Source organism: Tauraco erythrolophus, chromosome 3 (genome assembly GCF_009769465.1).
Source record: "Tauraco erythrolophus isolate bTauEry1 chromosome 3, bTauEry1.pri, whole genome shotgun sequence".
NCBI classification, from domain to species: domain Eukaryota; kingdom Metazoa; phylum Chordata; class Aves; order Musophagiformes; family Musophagidae; genus Tauraco; species Tauraco erythrolophus.
Window position 1 is genome coordinate 67,391,502 of NC_141467.1, and position 16,925 is coordinate 67,408,426.

The following is a 16,925-nucleotide window of genomic DNA, read 5'->3' on the forward strand; positions in this document are numbered from 1 at the left end:
ATATTAGAAGAGCTGTTTGGTTGTCAAGTAGTGTCACAGACCGTATTTCATCAGAGTTGTATTTGTGCGTGAAATGGTATATTCAAAAAGGATTCATCCTTAGAACCTTGGGGATTTTTTCCCCCCATAGTCATTACTGAAGTCCTGCTGTTTTTTTCCCCTTATGAAAAGATACACTATACAATGTAAATAAAAAGGACCTTTTTCCTCCATAAAAATCTAGGGACAAGAATATATCTAAAAACAGATTGTTTTGTTACAGGCTCTATTTCCCCTTCCCATCTCTTATTTAGTTTCATGTATTTCAGCGGAATTGTTCACAGACTATAGTACCTAGAGATAGATATTGGATAACTAATATCTATTAGAAATACACATTTAGAAATGAGAGAAATTTAATACAGATTAATATTCTGTAGTGACCTCAACAAGACAGATTATTATTTGGATGGAGAATTCACAATGAGGACTGAAGTAACAAATGCTCAAAATCTCTTGGGGGAACAGGTGAATCAGGTCTAGTGATATGTCTAAAATAAATGTGTTTGCAGAATCAGTTTCACTTCTGAGTAACTCACCATTTTATTCTGCTGTTCCTGTGTATTTACCTCAGATGATATACGGTTAACTTTAACGAGAGCAGAACTAGTGTAAAAAAAAAATTGGGAAATCAAAAAATGTCATTAGCTTCCTAGAACCGTTGTGAGTTAATAACAATAGAATTACCTGCAGCTTTGAACTATTTTGTGTGGTGGTAAACGCAACTGGGCTTTTTTATGTATGCGTGTGCAGAATTTCAGAATAGCTGTTGCTTCATAAAAATGAATTGGTGTTAACATATTTCAGAGATACATGGTTCACAATGGTAGGTTGCATACAAGGCGTTGTTTCTTTGGAACAGATGAAAAATGGTGTAAAGTATGCCCCATATAACATTTGACTTCTGTAGAATTATGCTTTCTTTTCTAAAAAGGAAGGCAGCTACAGCGTTTTATTTAGTGTTTATGGTTAAAGCAAATTGTTTGTGAATAGAGATAATATCAAAAAGGTGTTTTCATGTTTATCCTTTGAACCGCGGTACACCTTTCCCTATCTCATGAAAGTCCAGCCAGAAAAGTACCATCAGGTGCTGCTGCTGTCTGCAGCAACCCGCATCTTTGCTGGTCGTAGTTCCAAGCTAGTGGACTGTGTAGCAGCAGAGCCCTGTGTGCCTTCCATGAACAGTGTCACCAGTTTGGGTCTCCCTTCTCTGCCCATTCTTCTCCCTGAAATTACTCAGCTTAATGTCTTAGAAACCGTGGCCTCTCTCTAAACTCGTCTGACATCTACGGAAAGCTTAAAAAAATTAGTAAGAGGTGAATGACAACGAGACCATTGCATAAGCCTTGTTTCTTTAGGAAACCTGGGAAATCAACAAAACCCTCTAGACTACAGGTGAAATGTTTTGGTGAGGTAATAATGTAAAATTTATTTCAGATAAGCTATTAAGAACGCTTTAATTAACATTTTTGTTTGTTGTTTTTATGACTAAGTCTTGCACACTTGATCATACGTTTTTGGGACTTTTTAGATAAGAATTAAAAAACTTATCAAGTCTATATTAAAATAATTTCTTGAAACAGTATGGAGTGGGTTCAAGAAAATGCAGAAAATTTTGAATATCACAGCGTTCACTAGTGAGGTGTCTGAGGAGGTGGTCTGTTTGCCAGCATCTCTTCCAAACTGCTGTGTTGCCCTGATGATTTAGTTGCTGTTCCTGAAAGGAATGCTTCTTGCAGTGATAAAACAGCTCTGGCAATTTTGATTAGGAAACTCTGTGATATTCCCAGAAGTGCTGCTTTGCAGAGATACGGTGCCAAATGTTATAGTAATTTAAAGTAAGTGCAACCCCTACTAAGTCACTGGAACTGCATAGAGTGTAAATCATTGAAGAATTTGTCCTGTTATGATGTCTCAGCATGGAACAAGAGCTTGTGTAAAGGTATATATTCGAATTGCTTTAGAACTGTTGATTTTAAGTAATGCCTAGTATTTATGTCGTTTAAGGTAAGACATGATCTTTTGTAATATTTTGCATAAAGTGTTAAATATTCTACAAAAAAAAAGCACCAGATACACTATTCTAAATGAGGACATCAATTTTTTTATTGTTCTGTGTGTAAACGTGAAACTAGATTAAAAGTAATCCCTTTGCATTTTATCTGTGTAAGTCTCAGACAGTTTGGACCCTGGATGCCACGAGTGTCAGACCTGGAGGTTCACCAAGACAGAAACTCTTAAAGGACTCCTTAGCAGCAAAAGAACTTCAGACCATGGAAAAACACCTAGCTGGTATGTATGGTAGCAAGGGATCATAAAATGCTTAGCACTACTCCCCCAGCTAGCTCTGCCAATATTTTAGACAAAGGAAAATATGGTCTGATGAAATGCTGATGAAAACGCATAAAAACCTTGAATTTCCAGTTTTCTTCATTGAAGAGAAACAAAACAATTATTTTTGTTCGTAGATGTAATAGACTTTGCTGTAATTACAGTAAATACAGTAATGAAACAGTAATAAAACAGTAATTAAACAATAATTAAATATACTACAGTCTGACAGTAACACACCTTTTTTTGATTTTCACGTTTCACCAAGACTTATGCAATAAGGAGGTACTGATGCTTCACCTACCCTTAAGTAGTCTTTAGAAAAGGCTGCTGTGGACCTTTAGCTGCAGAATAGATTGCTTTGCAGGAAAAGTCCACCTTGTTCATGAGACTTCTGTCTAAGTGAAGTCTGTTAACTTGTGTGCAGTGGGCATCTGTGATATCTTTGGTGGAGTAACCATTTCTAGAAGGTCAAACCAAAACTCCTTTTTTTCCCAGTGAAAATGTTTCAGAGGTCTATACAATTTAATGAGGGATCTCCTAGGATATCATTTGCAATTTTTTGTTCTTTGTAATTAATATTTTCTCCTTTTCAGCTTTAATTATAAGATGTGACATAGACCTATAGCAGAGTAGTCCTATATGTTATGCATGCTATTTGTCATATGGTGAAAGCTGAGCTTCATGGACGAATTCTATGAAAAGTAATGCAGAACTGGAACATAAAGACTGTGTATGTAAGGTGGAGGGAGAAATGAAATTTATCTGACCCTCTATTCAAGTAATTCAGAGTGAGGGAGAGAACTTAGCACTTGCAGTATGATTTTCTAAAAGACTTCAGACATTTAACCTGTCTATAATACTGATGTGGAAGGCTTGGGATCTGTATCCTCTTTAGAGAGAGGTACAGTTGCTGTATGTACAGGCTGGGTGGACAATGGATTAAGAGCAGTCCTGAGGAAAAGGACTTGGGAGTGCTGGTAAATGAGAAGCTCAACATGAGCCGGCAATGTGCGCTGGCAGCCCAGAAAGCCAACCCTATCCTGGGCTGCATCAAAAGGAGCGTGGCCAGCAGGTCGAGGGAGGTGATTCTGCCCCTCTACTCTGCTCTCGTGAGACCCCACCTGGAATACTGCATTCAGCTCTGGAGTCCCCAACACAAGAAAGACATGGAGCTGCTGGAGCAAGTCCAGAGGAGGGCCACGAAGATGATCCGAGGGCTGGAGCACCTCTGCTATGAAGACAGGCTGAGAGAGTTGGGGCTGTTGAGCCTGGAGAAGAGAAGGCTCTGGGATGATCTTAGTACTTAAAGGGGGCCTACAGGAAAGCTGGAGAGGGACTTTTTACAAGGGCGTGTAGTGATAGGACAAGGGGCAATGGTTTTAAACTGAAAGAGGGCAGATTTAGATTAGATATAAGGAAGAAATTCTTCACTCAGAGGGTGATGAGGCACTGGAACAGGTTGCCTAGAGAAGTTGTAGGTGCCCCATCCCTGGAAGTGTTCAAGGCCAGGTTGGATGAGGCTTTGAGCAACCTGGTATAGTGAAGGGTGTCCCTGCCCATGGCAGGGGAGTTGGAACTAGACGATCTTTAAGGTCCCTTCCAACCCAAACCATGCTATGATATGATTCTGTGATTCCGTCTAGGGGCTGTCACAGCTGAAGTGAAAGCAGAAGACAAAGCTATGGGCACAATGAGGGAAGCACTTTAGAAAAAGTTCTTGCTTAGAATAGAACAAGAACTAAAAATTATGATATCTACAGGTGAAAAAATTTTAGGAGGTATCCGTTTCTAACAACTGAGATAATATAATTCAATTTTGTTTGACAGGTCCAAGTCACTGTAGCTAGCCCTCTATCCAAGCTGAAACTGCCAGGAGCATCTAGTAGGCTCCAGGAAGCCAGCAGGCTGAGCTGTGGTCATCAGATTTCTGTGGCATAGCAGGGGCCTGAGTACCCTAGAGGCCTCTGCTACTGAGGTAGCCCTCACCTTCCCATGTGTTGCTGCAGTTGTCACTCACGAGGGGTCTGGTGAAGATCACCCTACTTTGATTTATGTCCTAACTGGTCACACTTCCATGTACAAGCTGTTCTTGTATGCAGTATGCTCTGAAACATGCAGTTCCTTTAGATGTCCCTTGACGAAGCTGACAGTAATAACTACCATATTGAATAGGATATGGAATTTTAAATACTTAATTGACCGTAAGCTGACTAGCTACATTCACTTAGTCTCTGAGATTCAGTCTGCTGTTTGTGTGACCTACAAGGTCTTCTTGCTCATCAATGCTGTTGTTGTCATTTGGCTTTGGGCCCATCATTTCAGTAACGCTGTAACACGGGGTTCAGTTCTACCATTCAGTAATTTTTGTCTGCCTGAGAAATTCACAAGAAAACAGCCCAATTATTAGACATGTAACTCTTGTATTCTTAATAATTCATGTCCTATTATGACACTAGCGCTGCTCGAGACAATTATTCCCCTCATAGACAAGAATAAAGTAATTTCCTTGAAGAACCATCTCAAAGGACCTCAGATAATAATGCTGTGGGTTTGCTTAGCCTTATTTGTCTCATACATTTGCAAAAGTTCAAGTGTTTCTGATATCAGGAAGTCTCCTTATTTCAGTTCTCTTACCAAGCACACTGGAACATATTAATTCTATCCAATACTAGGCAGTCATTTAAACGTATGAATAATGACTTGGATTACCTGTGTAATGATGAAATGTGGTCTCCTGTCTCAGATACACCTTCTTTAGGAGCCTGGCTTTATCTTATGGCTATGTGCTGGATAAAATTCACTCCTAACATAAGGCACATTTTGGTGTCTGTGCCGAAACTAGGGACTAGCACCAACTGCCTCAGTACGTGATATTTGAAAGCAGCGTTTTTACACAATCAGATATGAAAGCAATCAGTTTTCTGTTCCTTCTCTATATGTGGCTCAGTAATACTTTTGTCAAAGATCCAGTCTCTTGTGTTGCTGTAGCTGATTTATATCACATGCAAGTGGAGAACGGGTTTTTTTTGGTAGTTAATTCCAGTATCTTGCCAATTTGGTTTGTTACACTGATTCTGTGGTCACTGGATACCTCTGGAATAAATTTTATCACAAGAAGAACTGTTAAATGCATAAACGGTTTGCAAGTGCATTATGAATCATATCCTTATTCTAGTATTTCTGATATGAGCATAAAATGCCTTTGTGTTACTCTGTTGCCTGTATTATGTTTTCCTTTAAAAGGCATTGACGAGGGATTTTACAGCTGCAGATGTGTGATTTATTTTTTTCTTCTTTTCTTTCTAGTTGAAAAGCTGATATTGAAGCAAAATCAAAAAGAGGATGTGTGCTAAATAAAACTGAATAATTACACTATGGAAACATGCTAATTATATGTGGAGAAATGACTAGGATAATTGGTTTATCTGCAGGCTTGCTTACTATATGGAATTAAGGAAACATGAGCCAGAATAAAATGTTTATTTAACTCTTATTAAATCATTCAATATTCAGATAATTTCTTAGTATTCTGAGTCATCATGAGGAAGATAGAGGTCTTCAATTTTGCAAAGACATAGACTAAATCTCTAAAAGAACATATTACTCATTTGGTTTAAATCACCACATTGTCATTTATAGGCCCCTGAATTTCAACCAGGTATCTTAAAAGTTCCAAAGTGATGTGTGCTGATTTTTTTAAAAAGCATAATGGAAAGGTGGTTCAAGGCACAATTATTTCAAAATGAAAACAATTAATTTTAAGGGGTCAGCAAGGTAGCAATTAGAAATATTCTTAACTCTGTGCTAGAAGAAAATATGTTTTGAAATTTTCTAACAGCAAAACATTTAATCTTTAAAGAGTTGAGAGACACTTTTATCTGAGGCTTTCACGACTATTTCAGTTTTACTGAGCTTTTCTAGTAATGACATTTGAAATGTGTGGAATATCTTGTATTAGACTAGTAACATGATATTGATGTAGCTTGTTATTCTGTTTACAAGGTGTTATTATAAAAGAAGTTAATGTTAAAGGCAACACATCTTTAATTATTTTACATAGAGCATTCTTTTTATACCTATGGGTAAACACAAGTGAAATAAAATCTGATTTTCCAATATGCAGTTCAGAATCTGTTTCTTTCAGGACTTTTAGAACCTGAAATTATTGTTATCAAAATAAAAATGAAATACTTAATTTAAATAAGTTCACTTAATAAGTGTTTAAACCAGTAGAGCATTGCTGATTTACAGCTTCTGGGACTGTGACTTGTACAGTTTAATGAGAACTGGCATTGCTTTTCTAAAGACAACCAGCTGTCCCTATCAAAACCCAGTTACACTAGAGTACATGTCAGTGAGAATGAAAATGCATAACGATTGTGTAAGATAAAGTAAACTTGAGTAAACTGTTCCTTAAGCTTGACATTTTCACTTGCAAGGAATGTTAGCAATGCTAACCTAAATTCCAGCTACCCTCACCTAAGTTTGTTGGATGTTTCTGTTTCATTAGAACATTAATATGATTTAAATGAAATTAGAAGACATGTTTCATCACTACCCCTGATCTGTTCTGGTTTTAAAGAGGATCTTATTCCTTATGGCTGTATGAGAGGTAGGGACTGGACCATCAAGTGGCGGCCACCTTTTCTCCTTGGATTCTAGATGTTGGTGACCCCGTCACCTACTGTGGCACTGACGACAGTCCAGAGCACAAAATCCGATTTACATAGGATCACAGATCCCTATGTGCCAGAGTGCAAGGGTTGTTTCCCCCAGAGTTTTGACTGGGCAATAGGCAGCAAGGCCAGAAACGAAAGTCTCACCTTGAACCAGTTTTGGATTGCCCTTTGCTGCAGCTGAGGATGGCAAGTTTAGCTTACTGCTCCATGTTCATTTGATACTAATGAAAAACTGCAAAAATCACAGAGAGATAACTTTGAAGAAACGAGAGGCATTTTGATAGATTGTATTGATGTTCAATGAAGTGGTAATATGTCTTTTCTGCAGGATGGCTGTGTTTGCAGTAAATCAAATGTAAATAAACTTTGAGGAAATGTTTGTTAAACATTTGAACTGTTAATACTGATGCCTTATATTTTAAGGATTTTCTCTGCACAGCTTCAGGTTGTCACCTACATTGGAGAAAATCAGTAAGAGTTTTCAACAAGAGAGAAGCAGAAAGTGAGTTTCTTTCTTTTCTTTTTCGTTGGTGTGTGTGTGCACAGATATTGAGAAGGACCTAGCTCTATGGGAAGAAGCAAGGCTCTCAAGAAGCCCTAGCATCCAACATCAAAGTTCAGTTACATCTGACCATCAAGACAGTCTTCAAGCTACGCAGAGCCAAAATCCGAGGCCTCAGGTGCCAACTCAGATGGGGAAGAATATTCAGCTCCAAGGAAACAAATCACCACCACTGCCCTCTAACAGCAGAACACAGGTCTCCAGTGTTGTAAACAGTAGGTCTCCAACGCCCAGTACACAAACCAACAGGCCACCAACCCCATCAACTCCAGGGAGCAGACCTGTGACCCCGAATAGCTTGCTGTCACGGCCTCTTACCCCTAGCAACCAAGGAAACAGGGAAGGCATCATTAGTATGCAAAGAAGCAGATCTTTGACATCTAAGAGCCAAATGGGGAGGACCCTCAGCACTGCTTCAGGGCTCTCTGTGCAAATGAGTGGAGACATTGTTGGAACTGTCACTACTCAGAGAAGCAGTTTATCAGAAGTAAGATTTTCAATTTAATGTTTTTGCTATGTTTAAGAGCTGCTATAACGTGAAGACTAGACTGTGTTTTATGTTGAAGTAACATCAGTCTGCCTAATGTAACTTACTACTATGAAAGAACTGGAAATATAATGATGAGAAAATTAGCAAAGAAATGCTGCTCAGCTTAGAGACATACTGATTAGAGAATGTCAGGATTATTAAAGAAATTGTACTGAAACACTTGTGCCCCTAAATTTTCCTTGAGCTCTGTAGGGTTTTGCCTGCATGATGCATAGCAGTTCCATTAGCCTTACGGTTTCTAAGAGGTGCGCACCTCTGGAATATTAAACACAACTTTACCTTATCTTTATGATCCCAGGGTATGTTTTTCCTGCTGCATAATGTTTCATTGGTCTGCTTTTTCTTTCATTTTTTGGACACATTGGAATGATTAGTTAGGCACCGCTGAATGGAAAAATTTTCTGAAATGCAAAACTGAACTGCAGTGAGAAAATGTCCAACATGGTTGAATCGCTGTCTAGTACTATGTGCATGTTAAATAGGCTGATTCACAGCATAAAAACTTCCTGTCCCATATCAATGACTTTTACAGGATTAGTCTCTGTTTAAAACAAAGCAAAACCAAAAAGTTAAGTACCTTGTAAATTTTGAGTGGAATACTCCTCTGCTAACCTTTGCTGCCTTAAAGATAGCTTTAGTGGGTGGGCAGTGAAAACAAAAGCACCTGTGAAAGACTAGCCCTGCTGTCTATCTCAGATACATACCTTACAAAGGTGGATTTTTCTCAGGAAATGCCAATCATTCTATACTGACTTCAGAAGGACCTATGTGTCTAGACTAGTAATTTTTTAACAGTGGAATAAATGGGTTCCCACTATTTATTACCAATGTCTTTCTAATCCGTTTATCAAAGCCTGGAGAGCTTTTTTTTCCAAGCTCATACCTTTAGATAATTGTTTCTGAGAAGTATAATTTGTTTCAAAAATCTGTTTGATATAACACTTGACACAACGTATTACAAATCTAATGGCTTTTTAAAAAAATTAAAAACGTTGTTCATAACAGTATTGCTTAGAGATCCTTGTAGGAAAATTACAGATTTGATACTTAGTATAATCTTGCAATTAAGCATATGCCCTCCATTATTTATTATGAAAGAAATGAAAAGAGGCTAAGATAACTCTAAAACTAAATAACTAAAGGAGGAAATCTTACTTAAATTTGGTGGTGAAAAAAATCCTCATTTTGGTGTTTGAATGGCAGTGCACTAATCCAATCCCATCACTCAAACTTCTTCACCTAGAATTGGATATCCAACTTAAAGATATGAAGACTAAAGATGACTACAGTTCTGTTGAAAGTGTCTTCACTAACAGTTGATATATTTTCAAACCAGAAGTTTTACATGGAAAAAAATATGTAATTGTAACAAATTTTTTTTTTTGACAAACAAAACCCCTTTGTGTCTGGTTTTGAGGTGTAGGTGTGTTCGCGAGTTGGAATTTTCTCACATACCAGAAAATGAGAATTTTAATTCATTTTTAACTAAAAATGTTCAGAAGAAATGAAGAGTTTCATTGTTTCCCACTAAACACTTCACTCCTCTTTTTCTTTTTTTCTTTCTAAGTAGTCCTGTTCTTAACTGATACATAGTCATGTGATGCCAACTAGACTTACTGTATAGACTCCTGAAAGTGCCATGTCATGAGCACTGCATCTCCACCAAGGGACTTCCAGTCCGTCCATCACTTCTGACATTTCCTGTAAGAAGGAAGCCAGTTAAAAGTGCTTTCTTCCACAGCCTTTCTGTAGTTACAGTAATACTAACCATGAGTCCCGTTCAATTTGCTGTGACTTGTTACTTCTGTTTGCCAAATCTCAAGCTTTGCCAATAGCTCTTACAGTAAGTATCCTGTTATACTTTTTATATGTGTATATGTATGTCTCACGAACTTTAAGATATTAGTAATATTATTACCCTATTTTACAGTTAGATTAGCATGTTCAGTTTCATCCAGCAAGCCCACTGCAAAGCTGGTGTTAAGTCTCAACATTTCTACACACGATCTTATCCTCTATTATAATCCCTCCTAGATGGGACAAATTCTTTTCTTTCTCTTTGCTCACTGAGTACAATGGTATGTTGGCTGCTAGTGACCCAGCTCAAACCCTATTTATCCTTTCCTGACCTGCACAAGTGACCTTTGACTTAATGGAAACTTGTCTTGGGACTAGCTCTGCTTCCAAGGGGAAAACTGCTAATATGACATGTTAATACTGAAGACCTTAATCTGCCAAACTGTAAAGGCCCTCAGATGTCAGAAAGCAGCTGATGGAGGTCTGGGCAATCTGCCGCTCCCAGGCCCATCTTTGGAGTGTTATACTGTAAGCCTTGGGAGCTCTTTTAAGCTATCTTTCCCAGCGAAGTTCCTGGTCACTTAGAGAAGTGGTTTTAGACAGACCATACTGAGGAAACCTCTCTGTTCAGTGACATTTTTTGCCATGTTAGAGGTATCCTCCTATTTGTGGCCATGTGATTTCATTCTCTTGTGTCACAGCTTCTCTCTGACTATGGACACAAATTTTAAAAAGTCAAAGGTGGCCTGGGGTAGGAGAAGAACAAAAAAGTTCTTTCTTTGTGCTTTTACAGATCACAAACTTACAAAACTCAAGGCTGATACGGTAAACTGTTTTGCAACTTTCATTGTAGGTTTTGTATCCTCTTCCTGTATAAAAACAGTAAAACAAAAGAAGGGAAATTGCCTTTATTCTTCTTAGCCTTATGGTATGAACTGGGAATTTTCACTAGATATGAATACACTGTGGTTATATTGCCAATTCTACAGAAGATACTATGATAAGATTTTGCAAATAATTCGGCTTCCTTACTCTTAGGTGGTGTTAATGGAATTAACCAGTACAAGGTTGATACATATATGAGCAGAAAAGTCAGTTGAAAAGGATGTGATTACTGGCTACCAGCACGTTTTACTACAAGGAGCTTGAATTAAAGAATTCAGAATCTGCATGGGTTTACACTGTGTGCTGTCACTTGTTTATTTATCAGGAATTTTAACATCTCTCCCAATGCCTTATGTATACTTCCTAGTTTGTAATGTGTGTTAGAGTAACATAACAAGTCTAAAATACAAAAAGATTATGGATAAATATAATTTAGAATTGTTCTTAATTTTAGTAAAGTAGATGATGTAGCTCAAGGTGGTTTAATCTTGTTAGAGCACAAATCTTAAATAATTTGACAAGTACTTAACATATCAGCTGTTAAGAATGTTTTGGGGTTTTTTTAATGCTCAAGACTTAATAATGATCTGAGATTTTGTGGATGAATTTCTGCCTCTTGGCACACATAACATTACGAAGTTCTAACAGGTGTGTTTTATTATCAGCTCTGTTCAAGGCTGAATGGAATTACAGCAAAGAAATGCTACCTAGAGAAGCAGTTTTATTATCTCTATAAAACTAATAAATCAGGGTTACAAATCCTTTGGAAGAGATACTTTTATGCATTTACCTTATCCTTTGGTGTTTTATATAAATTGACAAAGGAATGTCAAATCCTGCTTATCTCTTTAGGATGGATTCCATTAAAGTGACACAATTCTGTGATAGTTATCAAAAGCTGTTGAGATGAAAATACTACTGACTCCCTTGTTGCCATCTCATTTTCTGAACACTTGGAATTTTGCAATCACTTTATTTATCCAGATAGTTTAAAGTGGTAATCAGTAATCTTTATTGGTCCATTATTGTAAACAGCAGGAAATTTCAGCTTATTTGAATATAGCATTGATTAACACAAGTTCTCCTCCTACTTACCGGAGTAGAGAGCATAACTTGATGTGATGAGTATCTTTTTTTTTTTTTTGGTCAGATACTTTAATTCTGTTCTGCTCCCTGGCTCAGTTCTTTGTGTGATGTTTTCAGAAGATTGAAAACTGTGCTGATCAGTGTGAGAGCCACACGCTTCTACTGCAAGAATCCTGCTCTGTGAACCAAAACACTTTGCCCAGCTCAGTGCTGTAGTCAGCAACCTTCTCGAGCACTGAGCACATGCATAAGACCTGGAGCTCCTGCCTGAGCTTAGTGTCGGGCCATTGCAGCAGTGTTTGTGGATTTTTTTTTAACAGATTACTAACAGAATGAATCATTTACTCCCAGTAAGTTAGAACTCGATTGGACAGCCTTCAGTCTCCAAGAACCGATTTACACAAGCCTGGTTTCTGTTTTTGAACCAGATAACCTAATAATAAAAATTATGCTGTAGTGCTGTGCAGTACAAATTAACTTCGAATTTGTAGATTCTGGTTTTCTGCTGGTGTAAAAGAAGACAGGGCTACTACCTGCCTTTTTTTCCGGTACGTATAAGAATCTGGCCAGTGATTTTATGATATCTGGCCAATGTAACAGAACTTAAGTTCTGTTTTAGAGACTAGACTTACATGTTTGAGCTGCTTTTGAAAATAAAATTACGCGTTCCACTCTCATGTCTCACCTTGAATATTGCAAAGGAACCTGTCAAAGTATTTTATGTCTGTGTGTGTACGTGCTCACATACATATGTGTGTGTGCGTGTATGGAAAAATATTTTTATATACATACATATATACATTATATAGAAAAGGAGGCAACTGTAAAACACTTTGCAAAGCATATATTCAGCTGCATATGGATTTTTAACTGTATAAAACATTTGTATTTTGATGCTTAAGAGTTTTATGGTATCTTGGAGACAGAAGTTTCCATAGCATTTTTCCTACCTAGGCTTTCTCCTTCTCCAATAAAACCATCGGTTCTAAATCAAGTTTCAAGTCCTTGTTTTTACTAGATTGGAGACAGTGAAAATTCTGACAAAACAAAGCCTTACTTAAGCAAATTGCACATGACATGTCTAGGCATAGTCTAAAAACTGCAGGGACAGATGAATTATCTGCATTAAGATTTTGTTCTGTGCCACTGCATTTCTAAGATGAATATGTATATATATGTGGCTATAGCAGACAGATAGCTAAAGAGACTTTTTTTTTTTTTCAGAATAGAGAAATAAACAGGAATTAGATAAAAAAAAATATAGGGAACCTGCATATCCTCTAGATTCTGGTTTTATTTCACAGCAAGATATATTTTTTTTTATTAAAGATTTTTCTTCTCTCTAGGTAATTGAGGCTACAGTGTTTGCTACCATCTGCATTTATATAGATCCATTTTCTGTCATTTTATCTAAAATAGATCTGTTTGTGGCAGGATGAATTCTTACAACAGCTTCAGCTTGCTCATCAGCCTTGGACATTGCCAAGCGACACAGAAAGTGAAGGGATGGAAGCTGACCAAGACAAATGTAAGTATATTTGTCAGGACCAGAGAATACTTCGAAAACCCTCAAACTTTTGACTCCTCATTTGCGTATCTTCAAATCCTGTGCAGATGTCATGTCTGCTCACAGGAGCTTTTCTCTTAAGTACCAATTACTTATTTGTTTGAGGACTGAACTTTATAGGATTGATTTACGTAAGCTTTCCTACAGTCACTGAACAATGACAAAATGATTACAGACCATAGTTTATTCAGTTAAGTGAAACAATTTGTCCTGATGTGTTAGTGTAACTGTTCCAGAGAATAGCAGAAAGTTGAAATAGATACTTCGTTTAGTAAATATGTATTGACTAGCCAAAAAAGAAAAAAAAAAAAACAAAACAAGAAAAGCCCAGTAGCTCTGAAAAGTAGAGCCTTCCTCCTCAGGCCTTTGACTTCATTATCTCTATTTTGCATGCGTTCTTTTGAATTCCTCTGTATGAAAAAAAGTTCTTAATCACACAAGTAATCCTTAATATCCTGTACTCTTTGACGCAGTTGTCTAACCATGAAAGCAAAGGTCACCAGGATCATAACCTAAATGACAGAACAAGTAACAACAAGTAACATGCTATAAATTGCAATGCATTCAAACTGTAGCAAGTTTTATCTGCCTACAAAGTGCCCATAAATAATCTTGCCGAAATATTTTGCTTTTTTTTTTTTTTAATTCACAGTAGTTTTGTGATCTGCAGGGGTGAATATGCAGACTATTTCCTAATGTGTTTTAGGTGATACACTTGAAAAGAACAGATGATTTAATCACCATGTATAGAAAACTTCTTACATTCTACTAAAACTGCTTTAAACGTGCAGCATTAAAATAAGAAAAAAGCCAATTTCATCACAGAACGGATTAGTTGTGTAAGGGATTAATGATTAATAATAATCCAGTTAAACAGAATGTATTTTTAGATTATACCACTTTAAAAAGTTAGGAGTTTTGTATCCATATACCAGTTTCACAAATCTATGCATAGCCCAGGGTTTGACTATGAAATTTCAATCTACATAGTGAAATACTGAAGAGCACGTACCATTTTTTTTAACACTAGTACAGTGGTAAAATGAAGTTCTGTGTGTCCAGCTGATTTTAGTCCAAAGCCAGTAGGTCCAGTTTGATAAACAAATGAACCTTTCACTTTATCTTTGGGCTGAAGCTCACCTTAGGTGGTCAAATGAAGAGCCTTGTACCTGCCTTTTGTGTGCACTTGAATTTTCCTCTGTATTTTCTGTAATGAATTTGCAGTCTCACAAACATTGATAGGACTGGCTGTGCACACATAGACTGGTGCTAATTATGTGATCAGAGATACTGATTCTTCAGGACACATCAAATGCACAGCATGATTCTTTTATAGCTACTGGTGTGGGGTGTGGGGACTTCTGAGCATCCAAAATCCTTTGCTATGAGATTCCAAGAATCCTAGTAGATCATTGTCACTGCCCAATGTGACAGACTGGTAAACTGTAGGTAAACGTTTTGGTCCTACCACCAGATCAGTAGGGATGACAGTTGCCTAACTAATAACAGTTGTTTTTCCTGGATCTGATGGCATCAAGAACAGAGAAGGGAATGAAAGTAGCTATAAGCTATACTTTCTGATCAAAAGTGGAAGCAAGTTGTTAAGGGCATTTTCCAAATGCCTCTTAAACGCTGACAGATTTGGGGCATCAACCATCTCTCTAGGAAGCCTGTTCCAGTCTTTGACAACCCTCTCAGTAAAGAAATGCTTCCTACTGTCCAGTCTGAACATCCCCTGGTGCAGCTTTGAACCATTCCTGCGCGTCTTATTACTGGATCCAGGCAGAAGAGATCCGCATCTCTCTTTCCCTCTATAGAGAACAACAAGGTCACCCCTTAGCCACCTTTTCTCCAAACTAGACAAGCCCAGAGCCCTCAGCTGCTCCTCACAGAACATTTCTTCCAGCCCTTTCACCAGCTTTGTTGCCCTCCTATGGACACATTCGAGGACCTTCACATCCTTCTCATATTGCGGGGCCCTGAACTGCACACAGTACTCAAGCTGAGGTCCCACTGATGCTGAACACAGGGGGATAATCACCTCCTTTGACAGGCTGGCTATACTGTGTTTGATGCACCCCAGGATGCAGTTTGCCCTCTGGGCTGCCCGGGCACACTGCTGACTCGTATGGAGCCTGTTGTTGACAAGCACCCCAGATCCCTTTCTGCCAGGCTGCTCTCCACTACTCCTCTCCCAGTTTTCATTTGTGCCTGGCGTTACTCTGTCCAAGGTACAGGATCTGGCATTTGGACAAATTTCATCCTGTTAATCATTGTCCAATGCTCCAATCTATCTAGATCCCTCTGTAAGGTTTCCTGTCCCTCAAGAGAGTCAACAGCACCTCCCAGTTTAGTATCATCAGTAAACTTGCTAATGTATTCAACTACTGCATCTAGATCATTAATAAATATATTGAACAGAACTGGCCCTAGAATTGAACCGTGAGGAGAACTGCTGGTGACTGGTCACCAGCCAGACGTAGCCCTGTTCACTTTGAGCTCTGTGCTTCAGCCAGTACTTCACTCAGTGCACCATGCACCTGCTCATCCCATAGTTGGACAATTTCTCCAGAATGATGATGATGTGAGGGACAATTGAAAATCTTACTAAAATCCAGAAAAATCTACATCCACCACCTTTCCTTAATCCACTAGGGGAGTGACTTTATCATAGAAGGATATCAAATTAGATAAACAGGACCTTCCTTTTTGAACCCATGTTGACTGTGCAGTTAGCTGCAGTGTAGTTAACTGCTGCGCCCTTTATAGTAGGTCTGTGTTTCTACTAATATAACTAAAAGAGTAGAACAAAAATATTTGATCAAAGCAATACTTTCTGTAGCTGAAATCTAATCATGATAAATGGTATTAAAAATAACAATAATAATGTTATCATCCCCATCTGAGGTTACATGCTAGTGTCATTGGCAAGCAGAGAGTTCAGAACTGTCACTGCTGACAAGGAGAAGCTGCCAATTCCTAGTTGTGAAGAGGAGAGTCACTGAGGCACTTGGCATGCTTGCTGATGCCAGTGCTTGTCGGCAGAGCAGCTGGCAAGATTACACATCATTTTTCACCCTAAAGTTAATAAATCTGTGTGGATGTTGTGTGTGTGATTTAGTGTTGAGGGGGCCCAGGAGTTCATAATTTATGAGTTTGAGCAGAAGAGCTGCAAAATTAATCTTTACAATAGCAACACCTGTTCTTTGACTCAGCTTTTAATAAATTATATGTGGATAATATTTACCACATTCTTTGACTACTTTGAGATAATAGCAGCCAGGTGTAAAGCTAGTTTTTGGTAGTGGGAAAACTAACAATGCAGAAAGAGAAGCTATGTGAGTCACCTTGAGTTCTCTTAAATTAATTCCTTGTGGTTAGTGTTCTACAAGGAAAAGAACGATATAATTTGGGGGTAACAGTTTC

The 16,925-nt window shown here is 38.0% G+C and overlaps 1 protein-coding gene across 1 annotated transcript in view; it reads left to right on the forward strand.

Annotated features, from left to right (window-relative positions):
* Positions 1–13,603, forward strand: part of C3H8orf34 (chromosome 3 C8orf34 homolog) — a 157,701-nt gene extending 144,098 nt beyond the window's left edge. Inside the window, exons 12-15 of the mRNA XM_086609319.1 lie at positions 2,211–2,331; positions 7,599–8,101; positions 13,352–13,464; positions 13,540–13,603. Coding sequence (XP_086465445.1) covers positions 2,211–2,331; positions 7,599–8,101; positions 13,352–13,464; positions 13,540–13,603 — 801 coding nt within the window. The remainder of the gene's footprint in view (positions 1–2,210; positions 2,332–7,598; positions 8,102–13,351; positions 13,465–13,539) is intronic.
* Positions 13,604–16,925: the final 3,322 nt, after the last annotated feature.